The 22,317-nt window shown below is 47.7% G+C and overlaps 1 protein-coding gene across 1 annotated transcript; it reads right to left on the reverse strand.

The window, feature by feature from the left end:
- Nucleotides 1-497: 497 nt before the first annotated feature.
- HTR3B (5-hydroxytryptamine receptor 3B) lies at nt 498-21,981 on the reverse strand. Its single transcript, XM_039496919.1, has 9 exons — nt 21,933-21,981; nt 16,933-17,093; nt 10,797-10,841; nt 9,546-9,655; nt 8,664-8,833; nt 7,918-8,075; nt 2,085-2,295; nt 860-1,060; nt 498-769 (listed from the first exon to the last, which is right to left on the reverse strand). The coding sequence occupies exons 1-9, from the start codon at nt 21,979-21,981 to the stop codon at nt 498-500; spliced, it is 1,377 nt and encodes a 458-aa protein (XP_039352853.1).
- Nucleotides 21,982-22,317: the final 336 nt, after the last annotated feature.

Below are 22,317 nucleotides of genomic sequence, written 5' to 3' on the forward strand. Positions count from 1 at the left end.
TTCCTTAATAGCAGTGGAAGCATTTCATGGGCAATTGGAGCTAAGCACTAGCCCGGCGGTAACGAGCGGCGAGAGACAGCTGCAGGTAAAGGCTCTTTGGGGGGTTTCTGTTTTTTGTTTCTGCATGAATTTAGTTCTGGAGGGAAGGTGCCAGAGAGAAGATCCTGGAGACCAAGCGCTCCACAGATCCACAGAGCCGGGAAGGCCTCCTGGAGTATGAGCTAGAAGGTGAGGGGGTTCGGTCCCGATGGGCCACGTGATCATTGGCAGAGGGTAAAGATTTTAGGCCCTGCTCTAGATTGGAAATGATGCCCTACAGGGGGAAGGTCTTGTCCTCCCATCCCCCAGGGAGCCAGCTCGCCCCTCTGACCTGGATATGGAGCCCAAGAGACGGACACTCAGTAGCCCATTCCCTGCCCCTGTGAGCCCAGCCAGTCCCCACCAGCATTGAATGTATCTGCGTCTCTGATGTTCACTTTGCCATGCCCCCGCTACCATTACTGGGCGCTCCAGACCACCCACAGGGAGCAGAGTGTGACTGCATACGCCCCCAGGGTCAGGACGTACACCCAGAACAGCAGCCTATCCAGCCTGTAGGACAGCGTGAGCCAGTTGACTTCTAGTCTGCTGGCCCAGTCTAGTGCACGGAGCTGGGAGCTGATCAGGAGGAGCTCTGCCAGGATCTTCTCCACTGGGGCCTTCCGGGCGCTCGTCACTTTCCAAGGCCCCTCTCCTTTCCCTTCCTCCTCTTTCCCATGCAACAAGGGACCTGCAATGACAGCAAATCATGTTGAGCGAGGCAGCAGTTCAGGGGGCTGTGTGCGCACAGAGTGCGCCAAAAACCCAGCCTTGCATGTACCTGCAATGTCACCAGCTGCTTGCAGCCTGGGAGCCTGGGGTCTCTCCCCGGGGCCGCCTCTGTCTAAGGCACTGCCCACGCAGCAGCCAGAGAAGAGCCTTTCCCGTACAGGGTCTTCCCCCAGATGAAGGAACTTTACTAGCAGGATAGACTTGGACAGGCTGAGAACCAAGAAGGCCATGCAAACCGTGAAGAACACCCCTGAGGCAATGAGGGAGGAGAAAGGAACGTTACTGAGTGGGGCAGGCAACCAGGACACCAAACTGCAATGGCTGAAATAGTCTGGAAGGGTGTGTCTACACTGCTGTCATGGGGTGTGACTGCAGAGCATGTAGACATACCCAAGCTAGGTTTGATCTAGCTAGGGCAAAGCTAACTTGAGTAGCAACCGTCAGGAAACCATGGTGGCAACATGGGCTAGCCACTCAAGCATGTCCCTAGGGTCCTGGGTTGTGGGGCTAGCCTGTGCTGCCACAACTTCACAGCTAGGTGAAAGCTAGCTTAGGTACGTCTACACGTGTTGCAATTGCAGCTCCCGATTACAGTGCAGACATATCCTAAGGCTCTGCCCACACTGGGGCTTTGAAGTGTTTTCAAACCATTTTCAAACCCTCTTACTGGCTTAAAAAAAATTACTACCCTCCGTAAACCTGGTTTCAGCTAGCACAGTGGTTGAGAAATACAAATCCAGTCCACTCTGGGCTGAAAATCTGACACAACCATGCTGCTGAGCGCCTAGCTGAGCCATGCAGGATGAGTGTTTGGGTGATGCCGGGAGGGTTTGCAGTGCACACAGGGTGTCAGCAGCACTGTAGTTCTTTTCCCAGAGATTTGTTTGCCGGAGGATGCACACGTCAAATCAGGGTTAGCAACAAGTGCTTTAAAGAAGAAGAATAGTACTGGCACCCAAGGGAGGCCCCATCTGGTCAGAGTAAGACACCTAGTCAGCAGGGAAGAGCTGGGTGAATGTCCGTCAACATTTCCCTGCAGTGAGAATGATTAGACCATGGAATTTTAGATTAGACCAAGGCAGATGTCCCATTACTGCCCTAGTCTGCCCATTTTAACGCTAGTCTGGAGAATGAATCTGGGCTGGATAGAATAAACTCATGAGTCTTCACCATCTCTGACCTCTAGTGTTTGCAGATTTACATGCTCCCTTAGAATAGAGTCCCTACCATAACAGCCCAGCCCATCCAAGATGCACTGGCCAAACCCAGCTCACCAATGAGGGGAGTGCTGACCGCAGTGCCCGGCAGCTTGTCTGACATGTTGACTTTGAAGACAGTATAGCCAACCAGCACGCTGGTCTTGAAGGTTATCCTGGTGCCACAGTTGGGTGGCAGGTAGAAGCTGGCCAGGTCAATGACCATCAGGAACAGGCTGGGGATCAGCAGACTGACCACATAGAGCAGGGGGCGTCTTCGGATAACAACCTGGGGTGGAGAAGAGAAGTCAGCGCCAATTCTAAGTGTGACCTAAAAACAATGGGGCTTGTGATTTTTAGCATCTTTTAAGATGCAGAGACCTGTTGCGTAAGAGCACTGAGAGATGTGGGGGCTCCTCCGTGCCACTCACCTAAGTGGTGCAGGGTGGGCCAGGAGCGAGGGATTGTTACATTGGCCAAAGATAGATGTGGCCAAAACTTCTGTGAATTCACAACCAGCTTGAATTTTCTCCCCACAAACCTGGAATGCTTTTGAGGTTGGCAAGAGTTTGGGGAACTCTTATTCCTATTTCTCTCCACATGATCCCTTTGCCTCTGGGCTTTGCAGATTCAGACAGAAGCAGACATCCCCAAACACCAAGAATGGCTGCTTTTGCCGTCTTTGTGATCCAAGTAATGAGACAAACCCACCTACCGCCTCCCTACCATTCATCATGGGGGCAGCTGTGCAAACCTTCCTGCTGCAAAACCTGTAGCCATGACAATTCACCTAGTTTGGGCTTCAAATGGGGAGAACACAATCAGTTGTAGTTCATGCAACAGTTTTTAGGGCCCTGCAAACTTTTACCGAAAACTTGAAGCCAAATGTTTTGCTCTCTCTCACTGGGCATGACGTTTTTGAGACTCCGGTTCATGGGTTTGTGACTGGGTCCTTCATGAGGTTTCTAGGTGGTGGAGTGATAAGTTCTGGGTCCAGTGAACTTTTCCAAATCTATCTGCATTGCGGATAGACCCCAACTTGTTGGGTTTGGTTTAAGTCTGACCATTGCCAAAATGGATCGGAAGGAACCTGAAACTTTTAAATCAAAACCCCCGGGTGTCAAAGCATGTCATGAGAAAACGATTCCCATTAAAAAACTGTTGCAAGGCAGAGAACAGTTTTTAGTGAGACTCGGTTCCACTCAGAGTGTCAGAATGAACATCATGAGGGAAGAAATTAAGCCTAGGTAGCCCATTCCCCCCTCTGCGTCTGAGTGTGTTGAGCAGTACTGATCTCATTGCATCTCGGATGTCTCTCTCTGGCCAGTCGTACCAGGCTCCTCACTGTGGTGCTCTTGAAGAGCAAAGCATTGGCGCAGTGGCTCATGTTGCCATGTGGAGGTCACAGTCTGGATCTCACCCTTTTCCGGCAGGGTGAAGGAGAAGGGGGACACTTGCATGAGTTCCATGAGAGAAGCGACTGTAATTGGCTGGGGTCCTGCACACAGGTTCACCCACAGCATAATACAACAGACTTCTACCAAGCTCACTGCCCTGGGTCTGGTAGCCAGACACCAGGGCAGGCTTAGCTAGTCAGTGGAGCCCCCAGCCAGATGTGGGACGTGCTGTGGCTGCATCCTGTGTGCTACCTGAGCCAAGGCTCAGAGCAGGAGCCGGGTGGTACATAAACCCCAGTACTTCTCACTGAGCCCCAGGAGTCAGCTGGGGTTACCTCCTTCTGGCTAGGTGGGTGGGACCCACGCTGAGCTGGCCTCAGCTGGGAGTCACTCTCTGCAGATCTTACACCAGCCAAATCCCATCCTCTCTAATAGGCTAAGGAGTTGATGCCTTTAAATGCTCCAGCAAAGGGAGGAAAGCACTTTAGTTTCAGTTGTGTTCTCCATTAGACACCCTTCAGGTGTTAGCAATATTATGCCACAATTTCATTATCCATTAAAGCCAGGTAATAATAAGTACACAAAGGTATTTGCAGCCCATTGATGTTAATGAAGGAGATCAATCTCATTCCGAGCATGTACAGCAGCCGCACATTGGAGATGGAATATTACCCAAGGTTAGGCATGAATTGTCTCCTTGATAGCAGACCCCACCAGCACTTAATTTTGCATGACTGTCTTTATGGCACAGACGGAGTTTGACACCCAGACACAGGTTTGCCGCTAAGTTTGCTACATTCTCTCCCCGCAGCTCTGTGATTTCTCTTGCAGACGGGAAGGTTGCAATGTTCTCCTCTCACCTGGGCTACCAGGGCGGTAAGGAGTCAAAGGTGACTCTGGCTGGAAAGCTGGTCAGGTAGCGCAGGGCGGATTTGATGAGACCTACTCAGTGCCCAGGGTCAATGCCCAGTGGACTCCTGTGTGAGTGACTCTGGGCACAACTCCCTTCTCCTGCTCTTGGGGGGATGGGAGGTACCCCTACCTGTCAGTGCACTGCTGCCCCTCAATCCCCAGATTCCCAGGACATACCCCTGAATCTCAGTGTCATTGTAGTCCACATATTTTCCTGCTGTCCAGGACCCCAGTGTGTTTCTGCTCTAGCCCAGGCTCAGAGGAATGTTTCCTGCTGTGGCTGCTGGAATGGGTCCCAGGCTCAGAACTGACATCCTTGCCATGACAATTGTCTTCACGTGGGGTCCCCCTGCTGAAAGCAGCCCTGGCTTCCAAACATTGCCTGAGCCTTGCGACATGCCCGGCACATCCCTGGGGCAAGGGCCAAGGTGATGGGTTTGCTGGGACCGAACAAGGCAGCAGTGAGTCTGTACTGTAGGTACAGGGGCAGGAAAGAGGGCTGCTGTGGTGGGGACTGCTTACGCAGAGGGGATATGCAAGTAATTGGGTAACTTAAGAACAGATGGCTCAGCACTAACTCAATGTAACATTCACTCTGCCAGGACAGGCGCTGGATTTCCACGGAGCAAGCCACACTCCTGGGTCTCAGCACCAGTGAGAGAGTCTGAGCCACCAGAGAGGCTACAGCTGCTCAAGGCTACTGCCTGCTCCCCCACGGCTCCAGGTACAGTACCAGAGGCACCGGAGGGAAGATGCTAATGATTTTTTGCAGGAATGTAAATATATAAAAAATGTTAAATTCCCCCTGGAACATTTTCAGTTTTTCAACAAAAAAAAACTTGGAACCAGAAACTGAAATGCTTTGGGATTTGGATTAAAAAAACTGAAATCTTGTTCCTGAACATGGTTGGGTTTTATGAAAACCTGGAAGATTTTAATAGTTGAAATGTTCCATGTTTTCTAAAGTTTGAAAAAAGCCACTTTCTGTCAAAAAATAATTTTTTTACAAGAAAAACTGTCAGTTTCCTAGTCACGAGGACAGTCTGGGGCGTCCCCTGACTGGTGAGCAGTTCTTCCAAGGCACTGAACAGTCGGGTAAGGGAGTTCTGTGAGTGCATTAAGGTCAGCCATACTGGGCCTGATTCTTCTCTCGGAGACACTTGGGTAAATTGCAAGTGACTCCACTGAAGTCAGATAAAATACCCCCCAGACCAAACCTTCGCCCTAAACTCAGTCACTGTTAGTAGGATCCTTGTGTGAGGTCTGATTAACCACCAGGTTCCTGCTTTGCCTCTGCATTCCCCCTGGTGTATGAAAGGCAGGGAGAGAGGCTGAGCTTGTGGTGCTGAGCAAGGGGGACCTGCTGGGAAACTGGGGAGGGCGGGGCAGCAGTTGGGGAGCTGTCCAGCCTGGTGCCTGGGGCCCAGGGGGGTCTGATGAGTTTCTGAGAGGCCTTGGGGTTCTCGAAACCCTGAGTGTTGCGTTTGCTGCTTCCACCCAATGGGGGTGTGTTTCACCTGAGTGCCAGATCCGCAGCCCACCCTGCAGTTGCTTCTCTTTGTGTTTTTCCCTTTAAATGCTCTTCATTATTTGCTCTGGCATTAATAATGTTCGCAGGCCGCTATCTTTAAAATCAATGAGGTGTTTAACTCTTAGTCAAGAAGCTCATCAAAACAAAAACACATTTTCGTCCTCCAGCAAGCGGTGTGGACAAATTAGCTGCTTCCCCTCCAGCCTGCTCCAGCGAGGAGACGGGAGCCACAGGCTGTCTCCTCAGTGCTGCTCTTGGAACGTAGGTACAGCTGCCAGTCGATTTCATGAGCGATGCAGGTGTCCATGCTGGTGTGACAGAGGGGTGTCTAGGGCAGAGCACCTGCAGCAGCCCTGTTCAGTGTCCCCACTGGCCGCTCTATCCGTGTACTACACAGTTACCACCTTAGCATCTGGAGCCCTAAGGCCGTGTGTATAGGCGTGACGATCCGCAGGCCTGGAAACAGGGTCTGCTGGCTCCTGGGCGGCTGCTGTGTCCACATGGCCACTCAACAGCTCTGGCAAAGGAGGGAACAGCAGCCTATGCGCTCTACAGGTTCAAGCACCCCGGCTGTCCCACCCACGGAGGTCTTGGCTGGAGGAGTCTACGGAGTGCCCTGACTGGCTCAGGCTTGCTATTTAAGAGACAGGGGAATCACCTGGAGTCTGTCTGTGCAGTCCTGATACCATGCCTTGCACCTAGTTCCTGACTCCAGCCCTGCCTCCGGCCCCACTCCTGGTCTTGGTTCCTGGTCCCCTCTGTTCTGCTCCTAACCTGCCAACTCTACTTTGGCTGACCTGTTGGCCCTGGGCCAGTATGGTTCATTGACCTCGACTCTGCCCAGCCCCTGTGGCGTGACGTGGTACAGAGTGCTGCTTCTAGCTTTGACCCTCTAGACCGGGGTAGGCCGTTATTCTTTGTCAAGGTCCAAATTTGTTGGTCATGGTATAGTCAAGGTCCGGAACATTTTTCACCCCACAATAACGATGATGATAATAAGTAAATAAAAAGATTTTGCGGTCTGTTCAAAAGCATGTGAACTTGGACTATATTCTTGGTTCCACTCAGACCTATGCCCCTTGGCTGGGGATCCTGGCAGTAGGTCACTGTATGGTAGCCATCGCTGTACCGGGATCAGGTGCTAGCTCAGAGCTACCATACCTCAACATTGGTCTAAATTTCACTTTTTCTTCGCTGGAGTGTTCGAGGACCAGGTCTGAGCTCCTCTTTTCAGGCTGCATCTGTTACTTTTCTGTCTGGGAGTTCTCCCTGCCCTGCCCGACGGACGGGGAGCCTGGGCGAATGTGAATGCTGACTTGCTTTGGAGGCAGGGGCGGCTCTAGACCCCAGCGCGCCAAGCAGGCGCTTGGGGTGGCCGTTTCCCGGGGGGGCGGCATTTGGCTCCGGTTGAGCTCCCGCCGGCATGCCTGCGGCAGGTCCACCGGAGCATGACTGCGGCGGGTCCCGTCTGCCCGCGGCTCCGGTTGAGCTCCCGCAGGCATGACTGCGGCAGGTCCGCTGGTCCCGGGCATGCCGGCAGGAGCTCAACCGGAGCCGCAGGAAGAGGGGACCCGCCGCGGGACCGGGGAAGGGCGGCGCAGCGCTATGCGCTGCTTGGGGCAGCCTACTTTCTAGAGCCGCCCCTGTTTGGAGGTTGATCTCCAAGAGCCCTGCCTCTTGCGTTGGACCATGTGGGATCCAACCAGGGATGTTCCCAGCATCCAGCTGGTTGTGCCCCTCTTGTCTACCTCATCCCCAGTGCTGGTACCGGGGAATTTTACAGAATGACCTGCTTTCTCCCTTGCTAACACCCTCATCTTGGCTTGTCCTCCATGTTGCAGCTGTCCACTTGCCAGTGGATCACAACCCATCGATAGCCGGGAATTGCAGCATGTCGTGTGTTAGTGAGAACGTGAAGCACAGCAGAGCCCATGTGCTCGTGATGGATTCAAAGACTCTGAATCCCAGCACAACTCACTGAGCGGAAGAGAAGACAAGGAGGGAAAGTGGAAGGTGCCAAATGGAAAGATGTCCACGCATTAGAAGCAAAGGAGAAATAGCTGATACCTACGTTAAACTGAATCTGGGCGAAGCGTCCGGTCTCCATGTGCAGGACCCGGGGATGTGAGGGCACGGAGAGCAGCTCCCACTCACCATCATCCAGAAACAACATCTTGTTGTTCTTAATGTCCTCCCGGCTTCTCCAGAAGGCGAGGTCCACATCCTCCACTGAGAAGGACACAAACAAAGGGCTGTGACTCAGGGGAAGGGAGTCCTGTGAACGTGGGATGGTCTCACCCCATTTCTTCCACGAGCTGCCAGTGGCCACAGGGCTGGGAAAGGAGCGTCACTGGCCTTCTCTATGGCCCCTGGAAATGGCACGAGTCCCATCAGCTCAGGGACTGAACTGCTCCTTTATGCAGTATGGACACTGCCTGTACTGACTGGAGCCCTAGGAGACCCGTTCCCATATCCCTCGATTGGCTTTTCCATCTCTCCATGCTGTGGGATCTTGATTGTGGCCATTGTAGATGCAGTTGGTCACTTTTCAGCCTGGGTGATCTCTAGGGGAGCCAGTGTAAAGGCAGAGTCAGGCTTACAAAGTCCAGCGTGAGATGGAACTGGCTACCTTGCTGCTATAGAGCTCGCCTGCTGACTTAGGAAATGCCTGGCATTGATGCTGGCACCAGACCAGCACCGCGGTCCAAAGGGAGCACTCAGTGGGGCACCTACCCTGGGCAGCCCCGAGCTAGGTCCTGCAACACATGCTAGTCATGTTCCTCTTCACACTCCCCGGCTGAGTCCTGGCATGCTCACCTGTGTGCAGGATGCTGCTGAAGGTCAAGCTGCAGTTCTGGGTGTCGAAGGGAAAGGCGTATGCCTCCAAACTGCACGCGGACACCACCTGCATGGGCTTGTAGTTCTTGATCATCCCAGCAGCATTCACATAAACGTAGGGGAGATCGGGGGACCTGCTGATGTCCACGCTGTACAGAACAGGAGGGGTTGTTGCACAGGGAGGGTGGGGGAAAGAGACCCAACTAGTTCATTGCACAGGATACAGGCAGTGAGGTTTTTTTTTTTAATGTCCAAGCAGAGTGGCAGAAGCTCAGGATTCCAAGCTCTCATGTGACACTATAGGTGTAAGGGTGGTCCAGCGGCCAGGGCATTAGCCTGGGCCTTAGTAGAGCCTAGGTTCAATTCCCTGCTCACCCTGTGTGACCTACGGAAGTTTCTCTACCCCTCAGTTTTCCATCTGTAGAATGGACATAAAAGCAGCGCCCTGCCTCTCTCCCACAGGTACTGCGAGGATGAAGCCATTAAGATGGTGAGGTGCCCAGGCAGTACAGTTATGGGGACCAGGTTAAATATCAGACAGAGTGTGCCTGTGGCACTCAATTTACAAGGCTCAGAAGGATGAAGCACCAAGCTGACCCTGGTGTGTTTGGAATCTCTTGCTCCACAGAAGCTAAGTGTCTCTCACCTGCAACTCAGACTGTTAATCCATCCCCTGAAAAGTCTTTAAACAGCTAGTCCAGAGCCATTAGAAACAAAGATTTTTTTTCTTCCTCCCCCAGATGGAGCCTTTTGTTCTTGCTGTGGGCAGAGGCAGAGCTTGCACTGATCAGCCAACAAGAAACCCTGAACCCACCCCAACCTACTGGCGTGCAGTAAAACTCTGACCCGGTTCAAACTCACAATTCGTTGATGACGATATCTGGAGACCAGAGAGTGCTGAGTGGCAGGGAAATCTCCCTGATCCCATCATAGAGGCTGGAATTCCAGGTGAGAAACTCATCCTTCCACATCTGTGGGAGGGAATGGAGAGTGTGACTGCCCAGGTGGTTTCCCATATTGTGACTTGGCAGGGCCGATTAATCGAGGTGCCACAGTGAGTTTGAACCATTGACTTCACGATTTAGGGGATGGTAGGTACAGAAAATATCCCTGCATTGGGAATGTGATAATCGCTTGATCCCCTGTGCTAATGGCCAAGAAAGAGCGGCTCAGGTAGCAGTGAGTCCTACTCTGCTTCCTGCAGGATAGATTTTTATGTGTGTAAAATGGATATTCTCAGCAGAACACAGTGGCTTTACCTGTCACCAGGAGTCTGTACAATCGGTGCTGATGCAGGCACTCCTCTTCAGCTCCACCATCCCCATCTCATTCACCCTGGCCAGGCTGGCTCAGAAAATGCATTTCTCAGAGTCTGCAATCTCTGAGACTTGCCTGTGTCCAGAGTGGGTTGAAATGTGAAAAGGACTTCTTTTTTCGTGTGTGTGTGTGTGTGTGTGTGTGTCAAAATTTGAACTTGGCATTTTTTTAACTGACATTTTGAAATATTTTGAACAGCACTACATGTGTATGTTTGGTTCATCTACCCTATCTGATGCTTTTGAGGATGGTGGAGAACTCGTTTAAAACACCTGACTGATTTTTTTTTTTCAATTCCACATGGGAAGGAAAGAAGGGAGTCGGTGTAGGAGATAGAACCCACTGCAGGTGAATGTGCCCTGGCCCCTGGAAGATATCCCCCAAGATGTTATCAAATGATATCAAAGGAATACATTTTGAGAAGATCACAGTCAGATATTCCACAAAAGGAAGAGGCTAAACCTATCGCATTATTCATTATGAATGATTTTTTTCAGTTTTTTCAGAATTCAAAGTTGTTACAGGGACACTAAAAGTATCAACTCCAACACACACCTGCAAGACTCCAAACTTCTTTCCCTTAAACCCACCCAGATGGGTACAATAACAAGATGACATTTAGCACTAAGATACAGCACTATCTATTGGTGGAGGTGCACTCTGCACTGATCATTACAATATTAACTGAGTCAGAAAGCAAACAACCTACAGTAATGTATAATAAATGCTACAAAGCAATTGGTTCTCTCTCTGCTTCAGCATCACATGTAGTTAGGGAAGAAAATATTCATTTACCTGCTGAAACCAAATGCTTGTTGTTAGCTTTTGATTCTGTGTATCCTGTAGAGGGTGGAAACAAAATTAAATGTTTAACAAATTAAAAGTTTAACTGACTCAACAGATCATAAAGAGACATGACAACTTAAAAATCATGCTGCTCTCAGACAGGGTAGGCTCTGCTGTACCCATTGGTGTTACACATAACATCTAAGGTTGCTCTAGATGAAAGAAATTAGATAAGTATTATTCCTTATTTCTTTAGTGTGATGTTTTTGTACATTTTGCCCATTGGAAGGCATTGGGGTTTTGTGCCGTAATCCATTAGGTGCTTTTGAAAATCTCTCCCACTCTTTGTATATCATCAATTTTAAAAATGTCCTGTCTATAATCAGGTAGATCCTGCAAATCACCTGCTCCCAGATGTAATATCTGCGACAGGGACAGTCCCATTGGCTTTTCCAGGATTTCTCGCTGTTGTAAGCGATGTGTCTAGTAACAGCTGTTGGCAAGAATGGGACCTGAGCTAGTGAGCTTCTCCGGTGCTTTGCATGAGGCTTCCATGCAGTAAAATGGGATAGAAGAACATTTATGAAATAGGAAAATATGGTGTGTAGGAATAGGATAATAACTCTTTAAATAGCTTGTGAGCCCTCCAGTGGTGCTCAGTGTGTTCTGTGTTTTAGAAGCCATTGAAACCAGCCCTGTGTATATTTGGTAAACACCTTTCTTTTGGACTCAGTTGTGCTCTTGCGATTCCTTCATATTATTTTTGTTGTGTGAAGAGCTAAAGAAACAACAGAAATTGTGACTGTAAAATCACCAGGCCTGCCAGGGGGAGCTTATGGAAGACTTTCAGCTCATTTTTTTTTAAACTGACTAGATTTCAATTTGATTGCATCCCTTTACATTTCTCTCTGATAAAACCAAGCCATAGAGAAGGATCCTGAGGTTTGTTTGGCCATCACCTCACTTCATGCCAGCCTGCGGCTCCCATTTGTTGTTCATCTGCGTCTGTGCAATCCTCACTACAGTAAATTATCTTTGATAAAATAGTATTTGGCTGTACTTGACACTCTAAATGAAACATCAGTCTCTCTCTCTCTTGCACCCTAATTAGTTACCGTGACATTAATCAGGCTGCTAAGTATAATACCATATTCTCAGCAAATCCAGGGCTAAAAATATGAGGCTGAGCTTGTATTTGTAATCAGGATATTCATAATTTTTCAAAGGCAGTTGTCTCAGCTGCTACATGCAGCCATTTGTGTTAAATCTTTGTGTGTATGGATTTTCCTGCTCATAAAACAGAAGTGTGACCTCAAGCTAGGTGCCTTTGTAATGATTCAGCATATTTTATTTTTCCTCTCTGGTTCTATTATTTGTACTGTGGTAGAATGCAGAGACACCTAAATACATGCTTAAGTTTAGGAATGTGAGCAGCGCTGCTTCATTACTCGAACGCTTCAAGTTGGGCACATAGATAATTGTTTGTAGGATCAAGGCCTTATTAATTCTTGAGGCAAAAGGTTTTCTCAAATTACTGGTATCTTGGGATGGAGCAAAAGCACAAGTTGAAGAAAGAAGACTCCTTTGGAATACAGGAGATCAAATTTCTCCCAAAAGAGATGGAAGAAAGACACTAGTTGTTAATGAAGTGTGACTCCCATCTTGATGGAATGAGAGAGAATAGCAGGAATGCTTTGGGTTTGCTGCGGACTCGGAGCCTGGAATTTGTATATCCATGCCATCTTGAAAGTGGATTAAGCTCATTTCTCTGGAAAAAGTGGTTTAGGAAATCATTGGAGATGAAAAAGAAACTGCAACATGCTTTCCAGAATCCTTGGATCGTCGCACAAAAAGTTGCATTGAGAAGAAATGAGTCAGCCCTATTCAGACACCTTTGCACAAAATATGGATGACCTGTTTCTATGATGTTTCTAGGGGGAGGCCTGCATCAGCATCTGAGACAGGACTTCGTTCATGCATACCAAAGAAAAAAATCATTTAAACCTTTTGTTTGGCCATTTGGCTAAGTTCCTTTGTAAGGGCTTGTAGCAGGGTGGACCCTGCTCCGGGGTTTTAAGGGGTTAAAAGTGGCCTGACAGAGCTGGGCTGAGTGGGAAAGTGGCTGCAGCTGGAGGCCACGCCCCAAACTGAAGCCCTGGGGCTTATAAGGAGGCAGGGAAGCTAGGAGCCCAGAGAGTCTCTCTCTGCGTTCAGAGAGAGATGGGCCTGGCTGCTTAGAGACTGAGGCTAGATACCTGAGGGAAGCAGGGCTGGGGGACAGGCTGAGGAGCTGGGGAAGCTCCAGCCAGGAAAGCCCCAGGCTGCGGCCTAGCAGTGGGCCAATAGGTATTGAGGGGTTGCAGAGGGCAACCTAGGGGTAGGACGAAGCAGCAGGTCCAAACCCCCTTTGCCTGTGATGAGTGGGCTGATACTGCAGTCTGCCCCAGGGTGTGGGGCTAGACAATGACTGACAGTAGCCACTACTGAGGCAAGGCGGGGATAAGTAGCGTGGGTTTGGGAGGGGAGACCCATAGATAGATAGGCACCGGTCCAGGGGGGGAGCCCGGGCAGGGAGAAGAGCGGGTCACCCAGCCTGCGAGCGCCCCGGGCAGGGCGGGGGAGACGGGGACCGGGACCACCCCACCGCAGGGGGCGCGGGTGGTGAGTACCCTGTTACAGGGCTGAATATCCAATATGTCCTCTCCTGAGGGACTATAATCTGCCTGTTGGAAGGATGAATTCAGTGATCTAACAGGTTTTTTCCCCCACGCAGTGAACATCTATGATCCTATGAACATGTGTGATCTGTAAAAGGTGAATTCCAGGTTAGATGACCTTAGCCTAGGGGGAGCAGGTTGCCGTTTGGCTCACCTGATAAAGTTGCCTATTATGACCCATAGTAATAGTCTTATGCAGGATAGATGTCAGGCCAGTTTCAGATTTGGACAAGGGAGGGACCCAGCTAATGGTTAGTCAGCACGAGAGATTTGCTCCCACAGTTAACTTGACTTGAAGATATTGATTTTGTTGCAGAGAGCAACATTTAAAGCACCTTCAACCCTCATTAATCCTTTTTGATTACATCTTAAATCAAAATGATCAACTGCAGGACCATAGGCCCACAAAATGGGAGAGCAACTGGACAACCCCATCCTTTTGTGGGTCCACTCCTTCCATCACCTCTGCTAATGCTTATGGTTCTTGAGCATGCCTTCGCTGCCTGCCACGATGGTGCCACCATCCTTGTCTATTCCTTTTGTTCTTACCATAAAAAGCTGTTTGTTGATGGCTATCCTACACTTACTGCTAGATTCTCCATTCGGCCCTGACAGATATCCCAGTGTTAGAGGGGCCCAAGGTGAGCGAGGAGGAAAAAAGACATCGAAGGCTAAAACTTGAATCTTTTTGTCAAGTGAAACAAGAAGTTTCTCAATGCCAGCTGGCTGGCATAATTGGTTCTCTCGTGGTATTATTCACAGCTCTTCCCTCTTTCTTTTTCAGCTACCTTCCATCTTGCTTGTTAAAAGCAAAGGATATTTTGGAGAATTGGAATTCATTAGTCTTCCTAACAGAGGGAGACTACTTAGATTTAAATTGGTGGTTAGCAAATATACAGATAATTCCAACACATTCTTATTTATCGTCTCCAGTTCGGCAGACTATAGAAACAGATGCCTGAGCGTCTGTCTGGGAGGCTCTAGTCAATGGAGTGGAATACAAAGGTATCTGGGATTCGGAATTGACGAAACTCAATATAAACAAATTGGAACTCTTCTCCGTTGACTAGACTATCTCCCTAATCAGATTTCCCCAAGGTACTCATAATAACTTGATATTCTCAGACAAGACTAGTCTTTTATGTACATGAAACAGGAGGCAAAAGATCACAATAGAAGTCAGAGGCAGTGATGAAGATGGGGTGAGAGCTCTTCACACGAAACAATGGTTGCTGAACAGTTCGTCTATTACTACGTGCACCTGCTGAAGTCTCTACTGCATCAAACCCTTTAAAGCCTACAGCTTCTTGATGACATTGTCTCTGGAGCCAAGTCTCTGATTAGATTTATCTGATACCATGAATACCGATATTTTGAACATGCATTTGTTATAGCCACAAAAGTAGAGAAGACCCTGATTAAATATACTGCTCTCCTCCTGGTCTGGTGCAATCACTTCACTCAAACCCCGCTAGCTGGCATCTAATGGAGTGAAGATGATGAATTCAGAAAGTGAAAGCTTTGCCTACATGCTATATAATTCGCCACTTCCTACTGTGTACAAAAGATAACGAGGGACTCATTACAGTTAAGATGGATAAAAGCAAAACCCTACTAGAGCTGCCGTTAGAGCCTCTTCCTTTTAGGTACTGTAACAAAAAAGGCATTTTCCAACTCTGTTCTCTCCCCTTTTCTCCCTGTACAAGGATGATGGAAGGTCCAAGGCAGGAGGAAGCAGATTCTGATGTGCTAGACACATCTAGAAAATGAGTGTGCCTCATTCCCTTGATCTACACCCAACGTTTGGATCTTTACGTCCCCCTGAAATGCGATCTCAGAGCACCAGCAAGGAATTAAACAGCTGCAATATAAGAGGTAATTACAGTGCTTGTAGTTATTTGTTAATTCATGTAGCATATTTCATATAATTAATACTGTGCCCACACTCTGCCTATGTTAATACACTTGCCTGCTCCTCAAACACATTTCAGCAGCTTCCAGAATATCAAAGTGGCTCAGGTAGTCTGAGGAGGCAGTTTGATTGCACAGAGCTTCTGACTGTGCTTAAACAGACACTGCCAAAATTAAAATTCATATTCTAATATTTCCCCCAATCAGTGCTATTAACAACATTTTTAGCTTGTTAAAAAGGAAAGAATTCTATAAGTCAAATTTAAATCACACTGGCTATTTTTGTTGTTTCTTTTACTTCTTGTGTTTCATTCTGGATGGACGGTGTCATTGGGTTGCTCAATTTTACTTTGCTTATAGTTAAGTTTCTTCCAGGAATATTGCAGGAAATTGTAACCTGTGTAACAACTCCATTCCCAATGAACCAGCCCATACGCGTTCCATAACAGGGAACGTGGTGCAATTATTCCCCCCTGTGCTCTGCTTCTGAAATACCAGGGGGTGATATGCTGTGACTATTGAGTTTGATCCCTGCAATGGTATTAATAGTACCCAGGGAATATCTACTCATAAGATCAATAGACCCTGAAATACCAATGGAAGCAAGTGATTCAGTGACTTTCACATCCTATCCCGGTAACAGACAAGCGTTAGGATTCTCTGATCTGGTCTGGCAGCAGAGGTTTCTTAACGGAAAAGGCATAGAGCATCTGTTGCTCTCTCACTGGCACTGGGCACTTATATGTAACACACACAGCACATTGGGGCTCATTCTATCCATTCTTTTCCCCTCTTTCCAAATTCCCTATAACTCGGTCTTAAGTTTCTGAACTCTCCCCCATCTGTATCTGTTCATCATTTTCTGATACCCCAACACACCAAATTTTCTCCAAAAGCCCTTAAGCCAATGTTTATTACATGGTAGCCCGTCTGCTCTGAGCTCTTGGTTAAAATGTCCCTTCCTGGTTCTCTTAACTTAGCACAAAGCTGTTTGAATGTGGGTTTCCAGAACTGCAAGGGAAGCTTTAAAACTGGGATTTTCAGTGTAGCTTAAGGAAGTTTACACCCAAATCGCATTCGGCTTGGATGCTGGACTCCTTTAGGCTGTTTGGTAAATCCTAGGCCTCAGTCCCTCAAAGCTGTTCTCATTGAAACTGATCAAAATAGAAGATTTACAAAAGTCTGTCTGTCTGTCCAACCTTTTTCAAAACAACCTATTGTTAAAAAATATTTCTTCACTGAACTGAATTGTCAAGGATTATTTAGACTTATTCTCAGCCTGAATTAAATCAACTGGGTCACTTTAAAAACTTCTTTCTAGCATTTTGAAATCCCAGAAAGTCTTATTTAAAAGGAGCAGGAGCAAAGTGGTTTGTCAATAAACAGACAGCTCCTTCTGCTGAAAAGCATCACACACAGCCACTGGCATCCAGTCAACTCCAGTCTCCAACTAACAGATTCTACTGTATTATGAACAGCAGGACACTGGTTGTAAATGAGCTTGAGATTCTGTTTACCACATCCAGCACTGCATGGACAAAGAGGTCAAGGTAAACGGTAGTGGCCTTTGACCAGTTTCTGACAGGTCTCACTCCCTTGCTGTAATTCAGTAAAAGGTGCCTGGTCAGACGATGCAAAGTAGAATTTCTGGGCCGTTGAGCATCTGTGGTTGAGCTTCCTGAAAAACAAATGAATTTGTGTAATTAGACCTAGCAGGTAGAAGAGGAAAAGCTGTTAGCTTGTTGCTGCTGAGGCTGGGTTTATTTTTGTATGGGCTGATTCATTGGGAATGGGGGGAAATCCAGCTTGTGTCCTGCGACAGGACTCCATGGCTCTCTGAGCGATACAGGGGGAGGTAAAGGAGAAATGAAGACCAGCAATTGGAAGTGACACATTTCTGAGTGTTCCCTCTGAAATGCAAAACGATATTTTGCTCACGAGCTTTGCCAGACCTTGGGGAGCACAGCCTCACCAACTCATTGGGCTGAAGTAAATTGCCAATGCGCGTGAATGAAATCTAATCTGCAGTGTCCTGCGCATGCAGTTGCCTGAGCACTCAGTGCTTTTGATGGCTGTTTTGATGAGCTGCTGAAGGTACGAGAGATCCAGCAGGAAACTGTAAATGAGATCTCCTTTCCCCGCACACCAGGCCTGCTCATACCCATTCCTTTATGAAGCATGTGGTGTCACTAGCCGCCAGAGGCGGCAATTTCTATGATTTATCAATGTCACTGAGAACAAAATGCTAGAGACTATGCTGTAGGTGCCCTGGCGTGAGTCGTGGAATAGTCACCTTCGATCTCATCAGAGCTGTAAGCCAAATGAGCATTTCGTTCTCTAGCTATGCTCTCAGGAGCAGCCTTGCCTGTTCAGCACCCCGGGAGGGCCCTCCCCGTAGCAGAAACTGTAATTTAAATAAGAGCAGCGTGTAAGATCCCAGCTGAGACCCCCTTTACCGTGGTTCCTGCCAGCTCAGCCAGGGGATAGGTCTCCCAGCTGAGACCAACTCCCTGCAGCTCCTACTGGTTCAGGTCAGGAGGGGACAGCTCCCACCTGAGTCCCTTTCAGTACTGTTCCTAGTTGTGCAGTCGAAGGGATGTTCCCTTTGGGCTCAGCAAGTGGAGATGTTGCATATTGGCCATAAGGATCTCCTTTTGGGTCTGGGCTTTAGAATGCCCATGCAATGAGCACAGCTGCCTGATGAGGGACCCCACTATTTGGTTAAGTCAGCGCCAGCATTTAGACCCTGGAGATAAAATTACACATTAACTACTGTGAACTGGGATCCCTTCTCCCCTGGCCAGCAGAACCTGTAATGCAACCAGGACATTCACTGATACATTCTGGGATACAGTGGGCCAGATTCTCAGCAGGTTTAAATTGGTGTAGCTCCATTGCAGTCAACAGGGCTTCGCCAATTGACATCTGGTAAGAATCTGGTCCAGCCCATTTCAATGTGGGGGTCTTCCTGTGCAATCTCCCATTGCTTGTCTTTACTTCTGTCCAGCTGATGAAGACTAGACGTAGCTCCTTGCAGTCCTCACCAACGCTCTTCCCAATGCTTGCTCAAGGGGGCACTGGACAGTGACATGAAACAGAGCATTCCCTCCAGGAGCTGATATTGCTTCGCACAGAGGCCCAGAGAATAAGATAGCCCCAGGGGCTGAGTTCTTCCAGCTGGAGATACTGTCATCAGCTGCCCAGCCTCGGGAGGGAGCTTAGAAATTGCCAGACCAGAGCAGACTCATCCAGCCTCCAGTTTCCAACAATGGCCAGCACCAGATGCTTCAGAGGAAGGTAAGGGTTAGGTAGATGTGTGATCACCTGCCCTCTGTGAAAGTCCCATCCTTGTCCCTAATAATTAGAGATTGGATCAAACCCTGCAGTATGAGATTTTATCTCCCATCCAATATGCTTTATTGTTAGTATAAATTATTCTAACTCTGGATATTCTTGTTATCCACCAAATAGTCTAATCTCTCTTTGAATTTTACTTCATTCTTTGCTTCCATAACATCATGAGGCAATGAGTTCCACAGTCTAATTACACAGCAAGTGGGGAAAAATTATGATTTTATCCATTTTGAAGCAGAGAAAGCAACTTCAGGACTCCCCTCCCCCCACCCCGCCCCATTTAATCTTTCAGAAAACAGACCCAATAAGAAGATTGGGGGTTTCTGTAGATATATAAATTACAAAATAATTGCACTTTTGTTATGAAAGCAAATTGGCCAGAGGAGGATTAATTACGGCAGAGACAGATTCGGAATGTAAGTGACCATTAATTAACACTAAATTAATCCTCTGAGAGCTAATGTGACATTCACATGAGCATTAGACCCATCCCAGGTCAGCACTGTCTCAACAGACACAGAAAGAATCCATCAAAAATGTCTCAACAAGGGTTTTCCCTGTGACTTCTCAGGGCGTAGTAATATAATGTAATAATTCACGCTGCTTATTATCATTAGGAAGGGTCACCTGGAAATGGAACATCTTTATATCATTCTGGGTGGCGAGTGGGGAATGGATGTGAATGGAAACAGGCTGGAAATAAGCCTGTTTTCTATTCCATACCACCACCTGTGGATACTTCAGTTAATCAGTGTTGTCTGTGTGTATCTCATGCTTTTTGGCCCAGATCCACAAGGTATTTAGGCTCCTAACTTCCATTTAAATCAATTTAGCACAGCTTGGAGTTGCACACAATATTCTGGGAGAGGCTAATCCCAATGTGATGCTGCGTACAGCAGGATGTAGCATAGATTCTGATGGGGTGGGAAGGCAGCTGAATTCTCTCATACAGATCAGGACATTCCTACAAGGTGCACAGCCCTGATCAAGGAAATCACATGCTTAAGTCTCATTGATTTCCAGGCCAAAAGGGCAGATTTTTAAAGGTGCTTATGTGCCTAACATCCATTAATTTCAATTGGTGTAGGGGGCCTAAATATCTTAAAGTTTGGCCCAAAGTCCTCAGCAGCTTGCAGAATTGAACTCATCAGGAATGAGTGAGCGTGCAGTGCTTGCTCTCCATATGAATTTGGGGAATGACACACACGCATACCTTTTTCATTGCCCTGTCTTAGGTTAGCTTTCTCTGGACCACACAACAGTAGGTGGATCTTAATGTCTGTCTGAATGGGATGTGATTTCCATGAAATTACGGTCCCCGTCTTCATTAACCCTGCACAAGTTCATCATATTTAGTGAGTACAATGCATGCCACAGGTCTTGCTGCATAATTTCACAACCACGATGATCAGCCCCTGGAAACATCTGGATACTGCCAAATCCTCAAACCAACACAAAAATACCGCACAGACAAGGAGCAGAAGAATTAGTGAAATACAAGACCTACTCTGACAACAGCCGCCAAAGCACCCTCCCTGCCCATACAGATTGCACTCGTTTTCAGGTGATCCCTGATGACAAAATCAAGAAGGAAGAAAACTCTAGTGCGACTGGTGAGCCGCACAGTCTGATACATGCAGATACGCAAGGAATTTCTGTAGATCTCTGCCACTGCCATGAAGGGAGGAAACTGAGTCAACCCCTCCCCTGCCACAGAGGCAGCAAAGTCAGCTTCTGTAGAATTCTTCCAGACCGTAAATAGATTCTGAAACGTAAGCTGCCTCTTCTCGACCCTACAGGCCAGTGCCTCTCACTGCAAGGACCTATCTTCTGGCTTCATAGAGCATTGAGACACCTGGATTTGAGCTTAATTTCTGTCATGCTTTCGCTGTGTGACCTTGAGCAAGTCACTTAATCTCTTTTGGGCCTCAGTTTCCCCATTGTAAAATGGAGCTAATGATACTTGCCTTGTATCTCTCCATCTGCCTGTCTATATTATGCTCATAGCTATGTTGTCTGAGTTCATGAGGCGTTGGTAAAGTGACTTGAGATCCTCAGAGGGGCGGTTATTAGTTGTCTCCTCTCTCTCTCTCTAATAAGACATGCACTGTGTATAAATTGTAAACTCAAAGGGAACCTGCACAACCTCAGAAGGCAAAATCTCTCTGCAGGTTCCATGGGGAAAGGTCTACTCGATGGAGTTAATGACAGCACTAAAAATGATCAATTGTAGGATGCCTGCTTTGAGTCAAGGTTCTAAGACTCTGCGCCCACCTGTCGCCATTGTGGCACTGAATGAATGTGATGCCACTGGCCTGCATTCCAACCCTAATTATGGAAACATTATGGACTGAAACTGAAGTGAGTCCCATTTACAGCCCTGCACGGAGGTGGGATTCCAGCACAATCAGGATTCCTGACCTTAGCAAAGTCTCCCGTTCAACCGTCAGAAGAAATATTAAAACCAAAATGAAACTCATGTCTTATTTACAAAGAGATCTAAAAGAAGCGGCTGCTTTGTGCAAAGGCTTGGTCCAACCCTGTGGGAAACTGATGATAAATAGTTAAAAAAACATGGGGACTTTTCAATGAAATGAATATCATTAAAAGTGAGATGTTAAAATTCAGGGAAAACAGACAAGACCCATACAAACCTCCCAGCCTGAAAAACTGGTGATGAACTTTACATAGAAAATAAGGTACCGACCCACTACATTTTTGGACCCTGTCTTTTCTCTGTTACATACTGTAGACAGTTGCTGCTACATGCATCACAAGAGACTTCTCTGCATCTGTACCATGCACGTCCTAGCACACTCTAGGATCTCTGAGACTTTGGTAGCTTACCCCTTGAAAGCACTGACATTTTCTAGGCTCCTAGTCAGATGAACGCTTGCAAAGATCTTGCTCATCTTAATTATATCACAAAATTGGACCAGCCAGAGAGGAAGCAGCACCATCGGGTCACCTATTCATTGCATGCTGTCAGGGTTCACACAAGATGATCCCCTATAGTATATATTCTAGTCTAATTGTATAGGTAGGGAGTACATACTCGTGTGTGTGTGTGTGTGTGTGTGTGTGTGTGTGTTGTACACACACACACATCAACACAGTGTTTGCAGGCATAGGTTACAGCATTGGTTTTAGCAAATAAACTTACCTGAGACGAAGAGATTAAGGAGGAAGAGGGACATGAAAACAGCTGCCATCTCATCATCTGGCTTTGTCCAGCGCTCCCACCATTAGAGGCTTTCTTAAGTGAAGGTTAACAGTGTCAGTCTCTCGGGCTCCGTTCACCACTAGACCTTCATTCTCTCTAAAACATCCAACAGGGGCCGAGGCGAACGCAGGCGTTACCTGAACGTTTCTGGGCTCTCTGCTAGCTCAGAAATACCCCAGCCCCTTCCGATCTGGAATCAGATTATAGGCAGCATTTTAATTTCATTGACATTCTAGCGCTAAGTGAATAATGGAATCCGAGGCTGCTCCCCAGGAGAGGAAATACCATGCTAATATGATTTCCTTTAGTGCTCTTACCTGAGGCT

This window comes from Mauremys reevesii, linkage group 12, assembly GCF_016161935.1.
Source record: "Mauremys reevesii isolate NIE-2019 linkage group 12, ASM1616193v1, whole genome shotgun sequence".
Lineage (NCBI taxonomy): Eukaryota > Metazoa > Chordata > Testudines > Geoemydidae > Mauremys > Mauremys reevesii.